Here is a 20,591-nt window from a genome sequence, read left to right on the forward strand (position 1 = left end):
CTAAGCAGTGGGTGTTTTGTCCTGATCTCACCGCTTGAGGATGCATTAGCTTCATGTGACTTTCCTATACCCTTGCCCCCACCCATCCCTTTCAGGAGTGCTGTGACAAAGGCATGTAGTCTCTGTGGTCCTTACATCCTTACTGAGGTTGGGTATCACTTTCTTACAGCTAGTGATGCACCCATCAGCATGACCGTACGTACCATGTTCTCCCATAGTACTGATTTCACTGTGAACCACTGGCTCCTTTAGGGGAAAGTAAAGGGGTGGCAGTCAGTAACACCATTAAGGGGTGTGTGTGTGTCAAAACCTACGGCAGCTCCTGTCATGCGAAAGCAAAGGTAGCCATGTTGCTTTTCGTGTGACCTGAAAATACCAAATTTAGTCATTCAACAGCAGGATCCTAAACTGCAGGAGGACGATCTTAGTACAACCTAAAAACAACAACAGGTCTAAAAGTACCCAGTCTTTATTGACAATGAACAGTTGTCCTGATTTGCTTCTAGGGTGTTTAAATGTCTTCCTGTTAGTCATTTGTTCATCCCACACTTCTCCTACCTGGAAAAAGTCCATAGTTTTGTTGCACGAGGACAACAGAGGGCTTTTAATCGACTTTGTGCAAATCTATGTGGTTGAATCCCTCTTGCAAAATGCTGACAGCATGGACACAGGCACTCTAACTCTTCTTAACATGACTCTGGTCCTTTCCTCCCACTCAAATTCTTGTTTTTAATATTTGCAAAAAGATGCATGAATATTTTAATGAATTAGCACATAAATGCTCCCGAGTGTGCATTTCAAAAACAATAAAATTCACAAATTCCCGAATAAATGCCACCTTGTTTTGTTTGTAGTTTTTGTAGCTGTTATCTTACTGTATTGTGAAAAACAAACAAATAAGCCATCTGGGCACACAATTTGCCCCCCCCCACACCAGTACACAATCCAGCCTTTCCCCCCATTCATAAATTTTCATCAAATGGGATTTCCATTTCAGAAATATTGTCCTTCCCTATCGCACAATCCCATACATAAGTACAGCCTGTGTGTCCAAATATAAGGCCTAAGCACATTTTGACGCAAGGCAGGACTGAGAGACAGAAGATATTTTTAATGTATATTTTTAAAAGGACTTGTTAGGAACCTTCAACTGTAACAGATTTATTGTAACATAAGTTCTTGTACCAAAATGTTAGTCTTTAAGGACCCCCAAGACTTCATATGTATTTGTGTGTTTGCTTTCACACAGCTTTGCCTCTGGAAAATAATGCATCTTGTAAATACCCCTTGATCAGGGCTTATCTCGCAGCTTCCAGGACATTCATTAACAAAGAAAACTACAGCTCCCAGAATGCACCAGGGCTCGTTGCTCTTAGCTACGGTCCCCTTTACCTGTCACGGCTTGCAACTCTGTACTTTCTCCGGCTGCAGAGACGACAGATTGCATCAGCCTGAGATGTTTTCTGCAGCCTTTTCCCACCCGAACGAAAGCAACATTAGGGGACTGGGCTCACCAAGGCTGGATTGCAGGCAGGCATGGTCCTCTCAAGCTTGGTGGGTGTGCCACTGCTACTAGTGATGTCTGTCTGCTCATGTGGCCTCGCCTTGCTGCAAGTGGATCTGAGAAACTTCCAGATGTAAAAGGCTGAAGGGAGAGAGAAACAGGATTGCAGAACAGGTACGCTTGATCTCAGAAAAATGACAAGCCAATGCATGGCTGAGGTCTGCGTTAATGCGCCAATCAGGGCTGAAGATCCACAGCCTCTCAGAGGTGCTCAACAAAGTGCCATCCAACAGGACCAGAGAAAACATCAGGCAGGGCCACAGGGCCACCTGGACTCTGGAAAGTGGGTTGGGCTCCATAGCCGAGGAGAAAAGGACCGGGGGAAAGCAATGGACACCTTGGCTCAGGCTCTGCTGAGTTCCATCGGCCATCAACCTTGCCCTTCCCGAAATGACCTGAAAAATGGACGCTCCTCATTGTCGTCAGAAGCAGCAGGGTTGGAGCTTCACCAGATCCTGGTGTTACTGCTCAGGCTCTCCAGAAGCTGCCCTTTCATTGAGGTCAGAGAGCGATGCTCACAAATGCTAAAGGCTGCCCAGGTAAGATGCCAAGTCTAGGCAGGCTGGTTACAGGTTAAAGGCAGAATGACAGGACCACCTGTATTAAACGAGCTCACAGGAAACAACTTGTGTATATCATAGAATCGTAGAGTGGGAAGGGACCACTCTACGATTCTATGATACAAAATCATCATCATCATCATAAACTTTATTGCACTAGCCAAAGGCCATGGCATCATTCACAAAGGAAACAAACAGAAAAACAACAATAACCATAAAAACCATAAAAACATCAGGCACTGCAAATACAATAAACCACAGTTACCTAGAATTTGTTTGTTGCATACGATAAAATAGCAGGGGGTTCTCAGGTAGACTGTGCCAGTTTAAATGTCCAAATCACCTTTGCAATTGACCACTATTTTATCTAGTTCTTTTCTCCTGATCTTCTTAGCCGCCGACGCATATAGTGCTCCTTTATAAGTTACGAAGTCATCTAGTCCAACCCCCTGCAATGCAGGAAGCTTTTGCTCAACATTGAGCTCAAACACACGACCCTGAGATTAAGAGTCTCATGCTCTACCAAAATCCCTAGTGGAACAAGAGAAATGGCTCCAATGCAGGAGCTCTATCTCCCCGTTTGGGATGTTGTGTTGGGAATATGTGGATGTTCAGTGCCAACAGGTACTCTGCACATGATCAAGGGCACTCCCTTATTTGTTATTACTTCTAATGTGACAGGGTCACTAGGGTGGAACAGAAAATAGGTTTTCAGTCCTAGTTCAGAATTAAGGCCTAGCAAAATCTTCCATACCGTCCTACTGGCCTCAGCTGAGACATGTCACCATAGATGATAACATTCTATATTTTATAACAACTTATATTTGCAGGCAGCCATAAGGGCTAGAATTCTTTTCAAGATGTTGAACTGTGCCAGTACCATTCTGTGCGCTTGTACAATATGTGTGCAACCAATAAATCATATAACCATAAATGTAATAAAATTTAAGGGCTAGGGCAATAGAGAAACAACAGTCCCTGAATTTCAGATAAGGTTGTCTGTGACCAGGCCTGGAATAGTTTCTTCACTGTCCCCAAAATGAGAAGGAAGCAGCAAGTTCTTCCTATATATTTCCTGTGGAAGAGAGGCCCCAACTGCACTATGTATTTTTTAAAGTATTGTATGACTTCAAACAGTCATGAGTTCCTCCAAATAATTCTGGGAACTGTTGACCCCTATTCCCCTCACAGAGCTACAATTCCCAGTGTCCCCTGGGAAGAGGGATTGTTAAACAACTCTGGCAGTTGCAGCTTGAGGTGGAGTCTCCTAAGCAGACCCTCCAAGTGTCTCTATTTTCCAGTGAGACCCCTGGGTTTACAGAAGCTGTCCTGGTTTCTGATTTGATCCCGAAATGTCCTGCTTTTCCTTAAAAGTAAAGGGACCCCTGACCATTAGGTCCAGTTGTGACCGACTCTGGGGTTGCGGTGCTCATCTCGTGTTATTGGCCAAGGGAGCCAGCATACAGCTTCCAGGTCAGCATGACTAAGCCACGTCTGGCGAACCAGAGCAGCACACAGAAACACCGTTTACCTTCCCGCTGTAGCGGTACCTATTTATCTACTTGCACTTTGACATGCTTTTGAACTGCTAGGTTGGCAGGAGCTGGGACCGAGCAACAGGAGCTCACCCCGTTGCGGGGATTTGAACCGCTGACCTTCTGATCGGCAAGCCCTAGGCTCTGTAGTATAACCCACAGCCCCACCCACATCCCATTTTCCTTAGGGTATCGCTATTTTCATCAGAGAAGTGGTTGGAGGGTACAGAATACGGCGTCCCTAATTTCATCAGAGAAATGTTGGAGGGTATGCAACTCTTGGCACCCTTAGCAAACTACAGTTCCCAGGATTCTTTGGGCAAAGACAAGACTGTTTAAAGTGGCATGATCATGGGCGTAGTCAGGGGGTGGGGTGGGCAGCTCCCCCCCGCCAAATCAAGCAAATCAATAAAAATCATTAGCGTAGCCAATCAGTGGCAGGGAGGGGCAGCTGCATCCCCCCCCAATTTTTTTTTAATAAAAATCAATAAAAATACATACCTAACTGAGGTTCCGCACCCCAAAGAAAAGGTCTGCTCCCCTAACAAAAATCCTGGCTACACCCATGATGAAAAATACTTAACTAACTGACCTTGATGTTGGGAAAGATGGAGGGCACTAGGAGAAGGGGACGACAGAGGACGAGATGGTTGGACAGTGTTCTCGAAGCTACGAACATGAGTTTGACCAAACTGCGGGAGACAGTGAAAGACAGGAGTGCCTGGCGTGCTATGGTCCATGGGGTCACAAAGAGTCGGACACGACTGAACGACTAAACAACAACAACTGAGGTTCTGCCTCCCCCCTCCTAACATGAAGCTTGCCCCCCTAACACAAATTTGCAGGCACAGAATGAATCAAAATGCAAAATGCTCAAATAAGGGCTTGCTGTTAGTGATTGACGCTGCCAGTGAGTGCCTTTAATGTGACAAAACGGTTGTCCCTGCCCATCCAATGGCTTCTGGGTGGTGGGGGAAAGTGAGGACCTGTGCTGGTGAGCTGAAATTGGGCTCCCCAACCCTGGCAGAAGGCAATCAACCAAAGGGACAGGACTGGCTTGGTTAAAAATCAAGCATCAAAACATTGACTACCGCAAACAGAGTGAAAGCCTGCAGGAGCAAAACAGTCTTTACTAACGCAGCAAAGGAAGGGGCCAGCTGTCCTTCACGGTGCCAGGTGTTCCATTATCTAGGTGCATTTGCACGATGAAGGCCCTCTGTGTAACACAGAGATGTGTTTGCTGAAAACCTGCCCTTATTTTCATTTGTGAAATGTTGGAAGGTGTGATGAACACAAAAGGCCCCTCGCAGAGCAAATCCTGCCACTTCACATGAGGCTTGCAACTGCAGGGGGGTGTTTTGAACTGGAGTGCAACTACTGTACCTTTTTCAAGCGTATCTTAAACCAAAGGAGCAAACACTTCCATGGCTTTTAAATTAGCGGAAGACAGGGTGTTGCAAGAGAAACCAGCGCAGCAGGGCACATGTATTAAGTTTCTGCAACATACCATTGTGTATCCGACCATGCCATGATCTAGATTCAGGTAGGTAGCCGTGTTGATCTGACAACGCAGTCGAAATAAATAAAAAATTGTCCAGTAGCACCTTACGAGACCAACTAAGTTTACTCTGGGTATAAGCTTTCATGTGCATGCACACTTTTTATACTCAGAACAAACTTAGTTGGTCTCTAAGGTGCTACTGGACAATTTTTTATTTATTTTGACCATGATCTGACCATGATCCTTTGTTTCATATAATAGGATGTTACAAGCATGGCCCTATTTTTACACGGTCTGTATTTTTACCTTTGGCAATTGATTTAATGTATTTATATATACCACCACCCCACCTGCATTTCAACGTCATAACAACCCAGTGAGTTGTGAGGCAAAACTACATTAAAAAAACCCCACATGTTTATGTGAATAAATCTACTATTTAATGCTGGTGAATTTTCACAAGAACTTTAAAAATAAGATTAACTGATGTAGCAATGCGGAGGACAGAACATAAGAGTGGGAAAATGAGGAACTGAAAGCAACCGAAATTGACAGATTTTTCCCTCTCTATCCAGCTCTAACTCCCCCACCTGTAGAGAGAGGCCTTGCAGGTATCTTTATAGGAATCTTCCACAGAATGGGCAGAGGAGGAAGAGGGGAGTCCAGCAGGTGTGAGAGGTGTGGAAAAACCCACATGTTCCTTTTAGAAATCTCCCACTTGATTCCATTTTCCTTTCTGTTTGTGTTAGGAAGATGAAAGGCTGAGGGGTTCCAGCAAGTCTAGTTGCAAGAGCAGCCTTTCCTTTGCGAAGATCAAGGGAGTCTGGAATAGGGGTCTCCTAACAATTCTCAGCATCCTGAATAAATTACAGTTCCCAGGAAAAGCAGGACTGTTTAAAGGGGTTCGATACTGCTTTCGGAGTAGGCTGCAGATAGTGCTCATTCCAGCATGAAGGAGTGCGGTGGGGGGGGGGGCAACAGAAAGAAATGCACTGTGAGAATTGAGGCTGCAGTCCTAACCCATTATTACCTGGGAGTAAGCCCTGTTGAATTCAATAGGATTTACTTCTGAGTAGACATGCTTAGGATTGCGCTGCAAATTGATTGTGCAGTTGGGGATATGAGGTTTAATAAGAATGCTAGGCTATTAGAAAGGAATAGACGGTAAATATGAATACTGTTCCATTTCAAATCTTTAAAAACATATATTGATAGTATGGTAGAAGTTTCCATTAGTCTCCAAAACCCCATTTATTGTAATCCAGTTTCCCCTCCCGCCCGCACTCTTCCTTTCTGGATGAGAGCCTGTCAACAGAGAAAAAATTAACTCTGGGTAAAATTGGAAAAGAAGTTATTCCATTAAATTCTCTCTCTGTCTCTCTTCTCATCAAGCTTTTGAATATATATTTTGATTTCCCAAGTGCCTTTGGGCAATCATGAATTTCTTTTCTATTTGCGCACTAATGGCAGGCCAGGTGTCTTAGATATTACTTCTGATTACAAAGGATATAATAATTTGATCTAGTCAAGCAAATATTGCAGATAGGAAGCTTCCCCCCCCCTTAGCATTTCTGGATTTCTAGTCCTCACCCCAACCCTTCTCCCCAAGTGCCATCAGGATTTCTGGAAAGTTCACACATATACTGGCATTTGGTTCCTGAAGGTGTCACCCACCGCAGCATGGTCAAGGTCTTTCCTGTTTTGTCCAGATTGGACTCCAAGCCTCCAAAGTGGTCCAGAAAATGGGAGAGAGGAAGAAAAGGCTAGCAGCACGCGTCTGGGCAGATGTGAGGCCCTTTCACAGAACTCCCTGAAGTGTAAAGTATTGTTGATTTTTCAGATTGCATCCTAATGAACTCTTCCTATATGGCAGTGGTTTTCAACCAGCATGCCGTGGCACCCTGGGGTGCCTTTAATGATGGTCAGGGGTGCCACAGGCAATACTGGCCTCCGTTCCTCTTTCCTTCCCTCCCTCCTCTGATGCCCTCTTGCATCTCTGCCTCCCAAAGGCTTGCACTGCTCTTTGTTGCAGCAGCCCTAGCTACAAGCTCCCCAGACGAATAGTGCCTCAGGGACTGGCCAGGGGGTGCTTCCCAGGCCCCTGTGGGGCAGTGTGAGGAGGCACTTCTCTTTGGGGCAGGGGGGGCAGCTCAGAGACCAGGGGCAGCTGCCCAGAGGACTCCCAGGGAGAGGGCAGAAGAGAGGAAGCTGAGGGAACACTACACAAGGGAGGGTGTTCGAAAAGGGGCGAGGGGCTGCCAGCTCTACAGGCAAGGGGTGACATAATTGGGCTTCTGAGCCCCACAAGGGTTCCCACAGAAAGGATGTAGTTGGTCAAGGGAGCCGTGGAACCAAAAGAGTTGAAAACCTCTGTTATATGGGATCATACAATTGGTGGCACATCTAGTTTTAGTAGGGATGGAGAACCTGTGGCCCTGCGATATCAAATGATATAAAATTTATATCAAAAGACAGGATTTCTGGAGAAAAGGACACAATTTCAGGTGCAGTTTTACAGCCAACCCCTCTTCACAGGAAACACTGGGAATCGTAGCTCTGTGAGGGGGACAGGTGGTACATAGCAGCTCACAGCGACCATAAGAAACTAGACTTCCCAGGATCCCTTAGGAAAAGCCATTGTCTGTTTCAAGAGGTATGATGCTGCTTTAAATGTACTGTATAGTGCAGATGAGGGCCTACGCCCTACTCTGAGCAAACCCATTAAAATCAATAGACATAAGGTAGTCGAGTTCATTAACTTCAGTTGGTCTACTCAGAGTAGGGCTTAGACCTATACCTTTGAAACACTATACCTTTAAAGCAGTATCATACCACTTTAGTCATGGTAGCCCTTAAAAACTGCTCTCTCCAAAATAGGACACATGGCTACCCTACAACGAAGCCTCGCCTTTAGTTATTATTTATTTCGTTTCTGAATCTCTTCCTGTGAAGTGTCCCAAAGTGATGGATAACATCACTTAGGTGCACGAGTATAGGTAAACCCTGCTCATATGGGATCCTGACTCTTTTGGGAGCAGGGTGTTCTTCCACTGCTGACCATGTTGCACGGCAACCTTTGTATGGAAGCATTTCCCCCTTAGGAGACTCTCTGAATCACCTTGGCAAACAAAGGCCTAATTCCCCCAAGATGTTTGATGCCATGCCGTTCCTTGGTTGCAAAACAGGAGTGGAGGATCCCCCGCAGTCGCAACAATGTCCAGATGAGGCCAATTTAAATCGGAGCAAACAAGAAGAGATTAAAGGCTCATTGGTGATCTGGAGTGCAATGGAGTAGGAAAAGTTGGGTTCTTTGAAAGGGAGCAGATGGGGAGATAGGGAACTTGCTTCGCTTGGATCTGCCTTAGAAGTGAGAGACGGGGGATATTCCTGGAGGCCACTGATGCTTGAGAGAAAGAGGGGTACACCAGTTGAAAAGGCCCTTAGGAAATCCCCTCCTCTACTGGTCTCCCCACCACCCAACCATAGCTACAGCAGGTAGTTATGCATCTCCATCTTAAATTCCCCACAGTGGGGTGTCAGATTATGCCAGTGCATCATAGTGCGGAACCAGAACCTGAGAGACCTGGGTTCACAATCCCCCCCTCCCTGCCATGAAACTCACTAGATGATCTTGGACCAGTCACTGTCTCTCAGCCTAGCCTACCTTACAGGGCTGTTTTTAGGACAAAATAGGGAGGGGGAGAACAATGTATGCTGCGTTGAGCTCCTTGGAGGAAAGATGGGATAGAAATGCAATAAACATGTACACACACATACAGATATTTTGAGGACCCACCTTATTTGTATGACTAAGTTATTTTAAACTGTTTTTAGTATTGCATATTAATGTTGCAACCTGCCCTGGGAACTTAAGGTGAACAGCGCATTAATAATAATATTAACTGGAGCAATTAAAGGGCATGTCAGGCAGGAACATATCATACTAGTGGTAAACATGTTGACCATGGCATGCATTTAATTATCAAGAGTGTTGAGATTGGCTCCTTTACCAATTATTGGTCAATGGAAGTGGAAGGTGTAGAATATCATTTGTATGAATAAGGAATGACTCCATAGTGATTTCTCAGTGGTGGGGGGAGGGGGGAGGTTTCCATTTGTGCTATTTTGCAACAGATATAGTTGGATAGAATTATCACCTCTGGGCCTCTCCAGACTTCCTTTTTATTGTGCATTTGTGATGATATGTGTTCATGATGGTATTAGGGCAGTTATACACAATCCTGCTTTCATAATACCATTTGTACCTGCAAAGGTTTTGGGGTGGCCATATTGCTTTGCTTTGAATCAGTGCATGTTCCATAGCTTCTTGCTGAATATCGTGCTGAAACTTTTCGTACCACCAGTGTTTCAGGGTGTTGTTACTGTTTGACCTGTTTTAGTCGCGCTAGAATGCAAGACTGCTGCTCCAGGTAGCAATAATGCAGTAACTTTGGGGAGGCATCGCAGAACAACTAACAAAATGGAACGATGTGTGTGGATGGTCCGGCATGAATCCACTCTGAATGACATGTTGGTGAATAAACCTGCAAATAGACAAATGACACCTGTCTAGAGGATTTCAAAGGCTTTTCCATGCAGAGATTAAGAACTGAATCTCTCTCTCCATACCCTCTATTGCGGGTTCTGAAGCAATCTTTGAGGATTCTGAGGTTGAGAGATGATCCCAAATGGGTTGATTTGGTGACAGATTTGTGGCATTTGATCTTACACCTTTCTGTAAAGAAAAGCAGCCCCAGTGCTAATTTCTCCTGCTTCTCCATCCTCAAAAGGCACAGCTGTCACTCAATCTGTCACTCTGAGGCTTGACACAGTCACATTTCCCTCTGCCTGGAGGTTAATGAACCTGGGAGGAGATGCTCTCCGTCCATCACTGGACTTTCCCTGAACTTATGGCCTTTTTGTAAGATGTGAATACAAAAAGGCTCCCTGATAGGTTCCCTAGAGGGTAGCTGGGTCTGTAAGAAGGACACAGTCTGGCAGCTGTTGGTGGTCTCTTTTGGGGGTTCCTCTGTCCTCTGCGTGGGGGAAGGAGCATTCATTTGTCTCCCATTAGGGTCAAACTGATCACCATATTTGGAGGAAAGAGCTACGGTAGCTGACTTGGCCCTCTCCATATGTCATTGGACTCCAACTCCCATCATCCCCAGCCAGCATGTGCAATGGTCAGTCAGGGATGATGGGAATTGTGGGCGGGCAAAATGGGGAGGGCAGCTCATTGGCCTTCCCTGGCAATAACATTTTCTTCCATATCAGTCTGCTCGTTCTCTAACATCAGCAGCCGAGCACCTCCTGGTAGTCCCTATACAGGATGAAGTATGTGATGTGGTTGTCCAGGAAAGGGCCTTTTCGGTGGTGGCTCCTTGTATATGAACCTCCCTTCTTACTGAGATGTGCCTCACCCAATCTCATGACCCATCTAGTCCAGCATCCTGAAAGCGGCTGACCAGATAACTCTGGGAATCCTGCAAGTTGGCAAGTTGGCGCAACAACACTCTGTCCCCTTGTGACCCCCAGCAATTGGCATGCAGAGGCGCAATGCCTCTGACAGTGGAAGCAGAACATAGCCTTGTCCTCTGGGAATTTGCCTAATCCTTTTTAAAAGCCATTAAAGTTGGAGGCCCTCGCTGCCTCCTGTGGCAGCGAGTTCCACAGTTTAACTATGCGCCTCAGCATGAAGAAGTACTTTCCTTTGTCCGTTAGTGTTATGAGAGATGGGAGGGAAACTTGTCTGCATCCACTCTCTCCATGCCATGCTCCATTTTATAATCTCCTCTCCTGCCGCCTCTTACTTGCCTTTTCCCTAAACTTTAAAGCCCCAAACGCTGTGACCTTTCCCCATAGGTGGAATTGCTTCATCTCCTTGATCAAGCGACCCCTCCACACATCTGGTGGCATGGGTCAGGCCCGTGAAAAGCTGGACGTGCCACCGCAAACGTCTTCTGTCTTTGAAACGTGGTTGCGGTCAACATTTTTGATGCAACAGCAGAATGCAGCAGGAGGATTAGAACCAGGACCATTGTCAAGCAGCAGTGGCTGGAGATAACACAATCTTCCTCGAGGAAACCCTTTGTTGAGCCACAGAGTTGTGCAATGGCGAATGCCGAAAAAAGAAGAAGACCCCAGCTCTTGCTTAGTTGTCTGCAGGCTGGTGGGCCTTTCCCCACTCCTGCAGCTAATAAAGTCAATATGGGATGTTAGGAGCCCTCTAGAGTTACAGCAGAAGCCTCGTCCTCCACGGCCCCCCTTTATTTGTAGTGTCATTTGCCCAGATTGGCTGAGGAACTGCCTGCCACCCGCCTCTCCTCTGCACCGCAAGGACCCATTCATTGGCTGCTCTGAGAAGCACTCTCACTCTCAGGCAAGGTGCAAAGGCACGGTCCTCTAATTGGTAGGCTTCCCTGATTCAAGCTGTTGCTGGGCAGAAGAGGGCGGGGGGGGGGGGGAATTGCAAAGAAAGACCTGGGATGTTTTGTTGCAGAGCATTTCTGTTTTCTGGACTTCGCCGCATGGAAGTCTTCAGATCAGACAGCAGAGATTGCTGTCTGGGGCCTGGTTTTAAAATAGCTTCTGGTTGGAATGAAGTAGAGCAGGGGTGTCAAACTCAAATTCATCAGGGGCCGCATCAGCAGTTTGGTCACCCTCAAAGGGCCGGTTGTATCTGTAGAACTATGTGTCCACTCTTTATTATCATAAATTATTGTCACTGCATTCAATTATTACTGTTTTTTGTAATAATGTAAGTAATAACTAGCTCTGAAAGCAGAAACATAGTCAGAATAATGGCAAGTATATATTCAAATGTACAATTATTGTACAATTTATTGAAAAATGATTTTTGGTAACTGCACTGGGTGGTGGAGGCTCGCTAGGGTTTCATGCAGGACCTTTGCAGAGTTACTAGTACCTGGAGATGCTGGGGTCCTTCTGCATGCAGGACAGATGTTCTGCCAGTGAGCCACCACCCTTCACCAAAGGGACTGGCTGAGGTTGACTCACTGGAGCTGCTCTCCTGGTTCCAGGGTTTAAGGGCCAGAAGTATAAAGCAGCATCCTATGTTTCTGAGGAGAGGGAGGGTAGGGAGGGAGGGAGGGAGGGAGGAAGGAAGGAAGGAAGGAAGGAAGGAAGGAAGGAAGGAAGGAAGGAAGAAAAGAGGGAGTGGGAGGGAGAGAGGAAGGAAGGAAAGAGGGGAGAGAAAGAAGAGTAGGAAATAAGGAAGGGAATAAAGAAGAAAAGAAAAAGAAAGAGGGAGAGAAGACGGAAAGGGAGAAAGAAGGAAGGAAGTAGAGGGAAAGAAAGAATAAGAATGAGGGAGAGGAAGAAAGATGGGAAGGACGGAAGGAAGGAAGGAAGGAAGGAAGGAAGGAAGGAAGGAAGGAAGGAAAGAGGGAGCAGGAGGGAGAGAGGAAGGAAAGAGGTGAGAGAAAGAAGAGTAGGAAGGAAGGAAAGAAAAAGAAAGAGGGAGAGAAGACAGAGATAAAGAAGGAAGGAAGGAGAGGGAAAGAAAGAATAAGAACAAGAGAGAGGAAGAAAGAAAGGGAAGGGGGGGTCGCTGCCTTGATTCAGCGCCAGAAAAGAGCGCGAAGGGACCCAGGGGCAAAAAGCATTTCCCGTGCAGCGTGAGGCAGCGGGTGTCCGTTTTAGGAGAAGTGCGTAAAGCCTCAGAGTTGCACGTTCATGAGGCTGAGCCGCTGCTGAGCTCACGTTCATGAGGCTGAGCCGCGGCAGGAGGACGAGGAGGTGAGGCAAGAGGAGGCGGAGGCGGCGGCTTGCCGGGTCGGTGCCCGGCAGCGCCGTGCGGAGAGTCCCGAGCCTCTGGGACGCAGCAGTGCTCTGTAGCACTTTGAATCCTCCTCCTCCTCCACACGGCGCTGCTGGGTGCTTTGTCTGTGCTTCAGCAGCAGCAGCAGCAGCCATTTCCAGGCGCCGAGCCATGGCAGGAGGAGGAGGATTCAAAGTGCTACAGAGCACTGCTGCGTCGCAGAGGCTCGGGACTCTCCGTGCGGCGCTGCCGGGCGCTGCCACGGCAAGCTGCCTCCTCCTTCTCCTGCTGTGGCTTGGGGCGCTCCACGCAGCGCTGCTCTGGTCGCCTTTCTACACACACCCCGCCCCCAGCTGTTTGTCGACGCTTTGTCGGCGCAGCGCTTCAGCAGCAAGGTCCCGCTACTGGGTCCCGCTGGCTGGGGCACTCGGCGGGCCACATGACGAGGTCTGGCGGGCCGGATTTGGCCCCCGGGCCTTGTGTTTGACACCCGTGAAGTAGAGGCGCTGAAAATGACCAGGGTGGGAGACAGTTGAGGTTTCTTCCAACTAGGTTCAAATGTATTATTATTTTTCATCCATTAGTAAGTGGCAAGTGGCAAAGCAGCATTGTGAGACCCTTGGAGAGATGTGTGGCCCAATCTTGTGCATGCTTATAGGGAAGCAACTCCCACTTTAGTCACTGTTGCTTGCTTCTGTATTTGTTTGATTTTCCTACATGCTCTCCACCCATCTCCGCCTGAGTTGCGAACAATATAAAAATATAAGATCGGTTACTTTCCTTTTTCGATCCTATGAAAATTAATTTCGAATTATATACTAAAACTAGAGCGTAGTAGGCAATGCTCGTACTACTCAGAGTAGATCCACTGAAATTAGTGAGTCTGAATAAGTTAATCTATTAATTTCAATGGGTCTACTCTCAATAACATTTACTTCAGATATTGCCCTCTATAACTATACTACACCTACTGTAACTATTTTTATATGTAATTATATATTTATTATAAGTGTGTGTGTGTGTTGTCTGATAGTATCCATTGTTAAATCGCTAATAATTACATTGCTGGACTATTTACCATTCTGTTGCCTGTTTGTCAATACTGTACAGGCGACTTTCAATTTCTGCTGGGGTTATGTTCCTGAAATACTGTGCAAAGCCAAAATTGTATACAGTCAAAACACACTGCCTTCAATGGCAGGTGGAATTGTCAAAGTATTTTTTCCCAAGATGTTCACCCTATTTCTGCCCCTTTTTATTTATTTATTTTAAAATGCCAAGAACCTAAAGTTGAAGAATGCACACAATTTAAACATGCGTAAGTTGTGAGTTATCTGTACAGTGTTTTATTTCTTACTGTTTATTTCTATTTAAATTTTGTATAGCTATACATTATTATTATTTTTTAAAATGCAGGAATAAAATATAAAAGTGGATAAGATTTTTATTTTATTTATTTTTTAACAGTATGCCTATGTTGCCCAATTACAAAGTTTTATGGGTGGCTTATAACAAGAATTAAAACAGTATGTGAGATTGTGTTGCAGTAGCTGTGCTTTGGAACCCCCTCCCTATAAACAAGAGGCAGGCACCTTCATGATACAGTTTTAGGCCCCTGCTAAAAACTTTTTTTATTTCAGCAGATCCACCCAGACACATGAAATGAATTGGTTGTGAATACTTGTTTTGAAATTCTGCTTATTTTTTTTATCTGTATTGGATTCATCATTATTGTTTTATACATGCCACTCGGATTATTATTATTTAATTAAGTGGTTTACAGAATTTGTTAAGCAGTGAAAAATGCAGTGATAAACTGCCAAAACAAAACAAAAATATAATACAGTACTGTGTCAAAACTGTGCCAGCAGGAAATAAAGCCAGTGGATTTCTGTATAAATAATAAATAATTATTATTATTATTATTATTATTATTATTATTATTATTATTATTATAGTGTGCATTGCAGTCACACAAAAATCTGATATTTGGGGAAAGCGGGTGTTTGGCAAGACCTATCAATTATAATCGCCAGTAATATCAAATCAAATAGCATCACTGAATTTGCCCGTAATTGAATCCCACCTGAAAACAGCAACCACCCAGAAGCAAAGCCAGTGAAAAGGTATCAAGGTCTTCCTAGATGTTGCAGGGAAGATCTATGATTGAAGTAAGCCATTTTAACAGGTCAACTCTTGAGTATAAATAACCCTGGGTATAATACCGTCTATATTTGCCATCTTGGAACCACATCATATTTGACCCATTTGGCACAGAACACAAAGCCAAGCCACAAGCAAACAGGCAGGTTCCTGGAGAGAAGATCATGGTACAGTAACTTTTTCATCCTCTGGTCCTCCCGCCTCCACGCTTCTGTGTGCTACGTTCAGTCCTGGGCTTATTTCCTCCAAACAAACCATAAGCAGTAAGCCATAGAACATAGAACCTTGGCTGCAGCTCGTGGTTTTTCCAGAGCAAGAGAAACCACCTGTTCAGGTCTGGACATAAGGCAAAGTCAAACCATGGCTTAGCTCCCAGCAGTGCAGCAGCAGGACATGAGAAGGAGCAAAGTGGCTGCACTCTTCTCTCCAGAAACCCACACGGTTTGCTCATTTGCCATGGTTTGGCTTAGCATTACGTGCAAACTGGGCCACTGACAGCTCCTAAAAACATTGTCAACAACCAACATATCTTTCCTCTTTTGTGGTTTTCAACTTGTTGAGTCATTTGCTGAAAATAAAATATATGATCTCATTTTGTTTAATCCCTTTTTTTAAAAAAAAGAATTCATGTATCTTAAAAACAGCCTTTTACTGATGTCTATGTGTGTCCAGTGGAGGTTTTAGGGCAGACCAGGAAAGGATCAGTTTTCATGGCTTACTAAAGCAGCAGTCCTGAACTCACTCGATAGGAAGGAAGCCCTACTGAATTTAGCAGGACTAACTTCGGAATAAAGATGTGTGGATTTCACTGTGAATTGATAGGATGAGATGCCATTGAAGTTGGGAAACCTGTACCTTTAATAATAATAATAAAGGATTTGGGGAGATGGCTGTGGCTTTTTCCCCTCCTGCAATACTAAGAACAGGGCAAGCAACATCTGCCAGAGTTATCTTTACTAGTACAGTGGAACCTCGGGTTACGTACTGTCCTCCTTACGAACGCTTTGGGTAACGAGCTCCGCTCACCCGGAAGTAGATGCTCCTGCTTGCAAACTTTGCCCTGGGATGCAAGTGGAAGTTGCATGCTGGCGGTGCAGTGGCAGCGAGAGGCCCCATTAGCAAAATCGTGCCTCATGTTAAGAATGGTTTGGGGTTAAGAATGGACCTCCAGAACGAATTAAGTTCATAATTGGAGATACCACTGTAAAGGTACAGTAACACTGCCTCCTAATGTATCAAGAATAAAGTATAAGTACTTGTTCCAAATTCATATTGGAAGAGATGAGAGCCACAGTGGTGTAGTGGTTAAGAGCGGTAGACTCGTAATCTAGGGAACCGGGTTTGCGTCTCTGCTCCTCCACTTGCAGCTGCTGGGTGACCTTGGGCTAGTCACACTTCTCTGAAGTCTCTCAGCCCCACTCACCTCACAGAGTGTTTGTTGTGGAGGAGGAAGGGAGAGGAGAATGTTAGCTACTTTGAGACTCCTTCGGGTAGTGATAAAGCGGGATATCAAATCCAAACTCCTCCTCCTCCTCCTCCTCCTCCTCCTCCTCCTCCTCCTCCTCCTCCTCCTCCTCCTCCTCCTCCTCCTTCTTCTTCTTCTTCTTCTTCTTCTTCTTCTTCTTGACTAGGGCCTTGAAAATCTTAGAACTGCCAGTTCCTGTTAAATTACTATATAAAGGATACTTTAACGGGAGGCTGCAGACCTTGAAATCTAAGAACAAACTAATTTTGGCTTTGAGAGATTAAACGATGGTCAGACGTTATTTTTGCAGCATAGAAACTTCTTCCATTTGATACAATATTCAAGTGCTCCTATAAGTACAATATGCTTTCAAAAGCTGCATTCCCAACTACCACACCACAGATTTCTTTGTCGTTAGAATTAACCAGACTGATCATCAACAAAGAATGGCCAGGCAAGGATGATGTGAACCTTTGGACAATCAGTGCTTCTTTTGTCTGGAATGGATTGAGTTTCAGTTTCCCAGGAATGGAGCAACAGACTTGAATCTGTCATCTATTGAATATTTTTTTACACTTATGCCCCACCTTTTCTCCAAGGGGCTCAAGGTGGTGTGCATAGTTCTCTCCCTTCCACATCTTATGCTTACAACAACCCTGTGAATTAGGTTAGTCTGAGAGACAGTGGCTGGCCCACGGTCCCCCAGTAAGAATCATGGCCCAGTGGGGATTTGAACCCTGGTCTCCCAGGTCGTAGTCCAGCACTCTAACCACTACCTGACACTAGCTCTCTGGGAAGAGATGAGTATGGGAAGCTAAGGATTCTAAGAATAGAAGATGAGTGCTGGATCAGGCCAATGGCCCCTCTAGTCCAGCATCGTGCTCTTACAGTGGCTGATCAGATGCCTGTGGGAAACCCACAAGCAGGATTTGACTCTCCTCTCCTGTGGTTTCAGAAGCACTTTGCCTCCAAACAGTGGAGACAGAGCATAGCTGTGGCTAGTAGTGGCCATTGATAGCTAATCCTCTTTTAAAGCCATCTAAGTTGGCAGCCATTACTGCCTCCTGTGGGAGTGAGTTCCATAGTTTAACTAAGTGCTACATAAAAGCACTTTTTTCTATCAGGCCTCAAACCTCCGACGTTCAGCGTCATCGGATGCCCACGAGTCCCGGTGTCATGAGACAGAGAGAAAAACTTCTCTCTCTCCACTCTCTCTGTGCCATGCATTATTTTATAAACTTCTATCATGTCACTTCTTACTCGTCTTTTCTCTAAACTAAAAAGTCTCAAAAGCTGCAGCCTTCCTTTGTTGGGGAGTGGCTCCATCCCCTTGATGATATTATAAGTGTTGTTGAAGAACAACAACAGCCGTGTTGTTTATAAGTAGATTACTTCTTTCCTGTAACTTCAGAAATGCTTCTTCAGTGCTGCTTACCTCAGGGCAATTTTATGGCTCTGGATCAACTGCTCTGGGCGTTCAAGGAACAAATGTTATTTGAACAGTGTGCTAATCTCCTTTGCCTCCCCCTCTTCATACTCCTCTCTCTTTATCACTTTGTTGTTGTTCTCTCACTGCAGTTGTTTTGCACATTCCAGAGAAAAGAGGGCCCTCTCCACACTTGATCACTGTGTACTCGCTTTTTTCCTTAACTCATCTCAGAAACTGAAGGAAAGAATAGACACCTATCTTGCCAGTTACTCACCGAAAATGTCTCTTAGTCATGCCTCGGAAAATAAAGGAAGACAATCAACTCTCTAGATGTTTAAAGCAGTGAATCCACAGCCTTAAACTGTGAATTCTTCCGAACTAGAACAGTTACAGCTCAATACCTGTGCATGTTCTTTCGGAAGTCAGTCCCATGTGGGGCTTGTTCCTAGGTAAAGGGTGCATAGGATTTCTGCCTTGGCTGAATCATTTATTTATTTATTAAACTTGCACCCCGTTCTTCCTCCCAAAGGAGCCCAGGGTGACAAACACCAGTGATAAAACAATGCAGTTTAAAAGTACATATACAATAAGTAATTTCAAGGTTGCCAGGAGCTGCATCTTTCAGGGATCAAATGCCTGGGTAAACAGGAGTGTTTTTCAGCTAATAACAACAGGCACACCTCACTCAGAAGACATTCCACAAACGGGGAACTGACACTGAGGATATGTTCACATTTTGGCTTACTCTGCATCTAGTGCGGTCCGACTGTTCACACGTTAGCCCAGGGGTTCCCAACAAAATTTTCTCGAGGACCCCTCATCGAGCCGCTATTGTGACAAGGACCCCCATTAATTCCTAATCCTAAAATTAAAAAGTGAGAGCCAAATTAAGAGTCTTTTTATATTTTATATTTATACGTTTTTTACAGTTACAACAGAGTACTCCATCAGTATACAGTTAGTTTTAATTTTCAGTTCTTAATGAGATGAGTTAAATCTGTCCTTTGAGTCCATTATTTCTGAAATATTAGGTTCCAAACGTGAAACTTTCACTCTGAAATCCGACTGCATGTCGAGCCGATTCCCATATTTGTTTTTCATGAAACACATGGAAGAAAATGCGCCAGGGAGGAGGGAGGGGAATGGAGAAGACAGGGTACCTGCGCAGTAGCGCACAAATGAAGCCGACGCGCGCAAAGCATCTTGGGGAGGTGAGCGTTAGTAGAATGCGCGCGCTGCCTCTTTGCAAAACAGTAGTGTTTGTAAAGCGCCACCTAACGGCATACAGAAGAACTACTGTCTCTATCTAATTCTAGTTTTGCGCTAGACTCTGCTCATGCAGGAAGCGGCCAAAACAAAAAATCTGTTATCATACGAAATATATTTAATATATTTTTTATTCTAATAGCATCTTGCGGACCCCTCTGGCATAGCTCGCGGACCCCTGGGGGTCCCCGGACCACCTGTTGGGAACCACTGCGTTAGCCACAATCCCTAGCAGTTCTGTAGTTTATTACTGCTGTTTGGTGCGCTTTCCCTAAAACCAGCACCAGCTTCAGTCTGGTTAGAAAAATGGATGAGAAAGAAAGCGGTAATGTGAACATACCCTAACAGCCTTTGTGCAGGGTCAGGTGTGTGTGCAAGTTCTGGCGGCAGCTTAATGAATAGGAGTTCCAAGGGGGGCTGCAGGGAAAACAAAAAATGTATGCCAGTCAGGTGTAGACATCCCCAGCTCCCCTCCCTGAAAAATGAAGAAATACTTGTAAATGTAGCTCAATACGCAGTGGGGCAGGATGACTTTGCTGCGCTTCAAGCCCCTAATGTGAACATACCCAACTCCTAAGGCTACTTCCAGACTGTTGCTATTTTGCAAGTGGGATTCAAATTCAGGATAAATTCTTGATAAACAGGTTGCCTGGGAGCAATGCAAATGGCACTCTTGCGCAACAAATCTGCTCCCATTCACTCGATGTTGTGCAGTACGAAAAGTGATGGAAAACTACAGTGGAAAGTGCAGGATAACCACCACTTGACAGCAACCTGCAAACATTTGCAGAAAAATCACGATGATTACTCAATATATGATTCCCTCACTTCCAGAAGAGCTGTTTATTGAGGGTTGTGGATTTTTTTGTTTTTGTTTTTAAAAAAGCTTTTCTCCTGAAATTTAATTTTTAAGTTTCAAAACATACATATGACATACAATCCCCATGTACCTCCACTGCCCGAAAAACGTTCCATGCATAAGATTGCATCAAAGTCAATCAATAGTCAGTAAATGATAGGCAAAGATTAAGCAGCTTTGTACAATTTTTGGGGAAGCCAGTTTATTATGTGGGAACTCCAAACCGAGGCGAACTGCACAACCATTGTGGTGTAGTGGTTAGAGTGCTGGTCTAGAACGTGTGAGACTAGGGTTCAAGTCCTCACTCAGCTATGAAGCACACTGGGTGACCTTGGGCCAGTCACAGTCTCTCAGCCTAACCTACCTCACGGGTATGTTGTGAGGTAAAATAAAAGATGGGGAGGAGAACTATGTATGCTACCTTGAGCTCCTTGGAGGAAAGATGGGATAGAAATGCAATTAATAACTA

The 20,591-nt window shown here is 45.1% G+C and overlaps 1 protein-coding gene across 1 annotated transcript in view; it reads left to right on the forward strand.

Annotated features, from left to right (window-relative positions):
• The first annotated feature begins 1,447 nt into the window (after positions 1–1,447).
• Positions 1,448–20,591, forward strand: part of SESN2 (sestrin 2) — a 60,973-nt gene continuing 41,829 nt past the window's right edge. The window contains exon 1 of the mRNA XM_060275768.1: positions 1,448–2,103. Within this exon, the coding sequence (XP_060131751.1) occupies positions 1,699–2,103 (405 nt within the window). The 5' untranslated portion in view covers positions 1,448–1,698. The remainder of the gene's footprint in view (positions 2,104–20,591) is intronic.

Source organism: Zootoca vivipara, chromosome 6, assembly GCF_963506605.1.
Source record: "Zootoca vivipara chromosome 6, rZooViv1.1, whole genome shotgun sequence".
Taxonomy (NCBI): domain Eukaryota; kingdom Metazoa; phylum Chordata; class Lepidosauria; order Squamata; family Lacertidae; genus Zootoca; species Zootoca vivipara.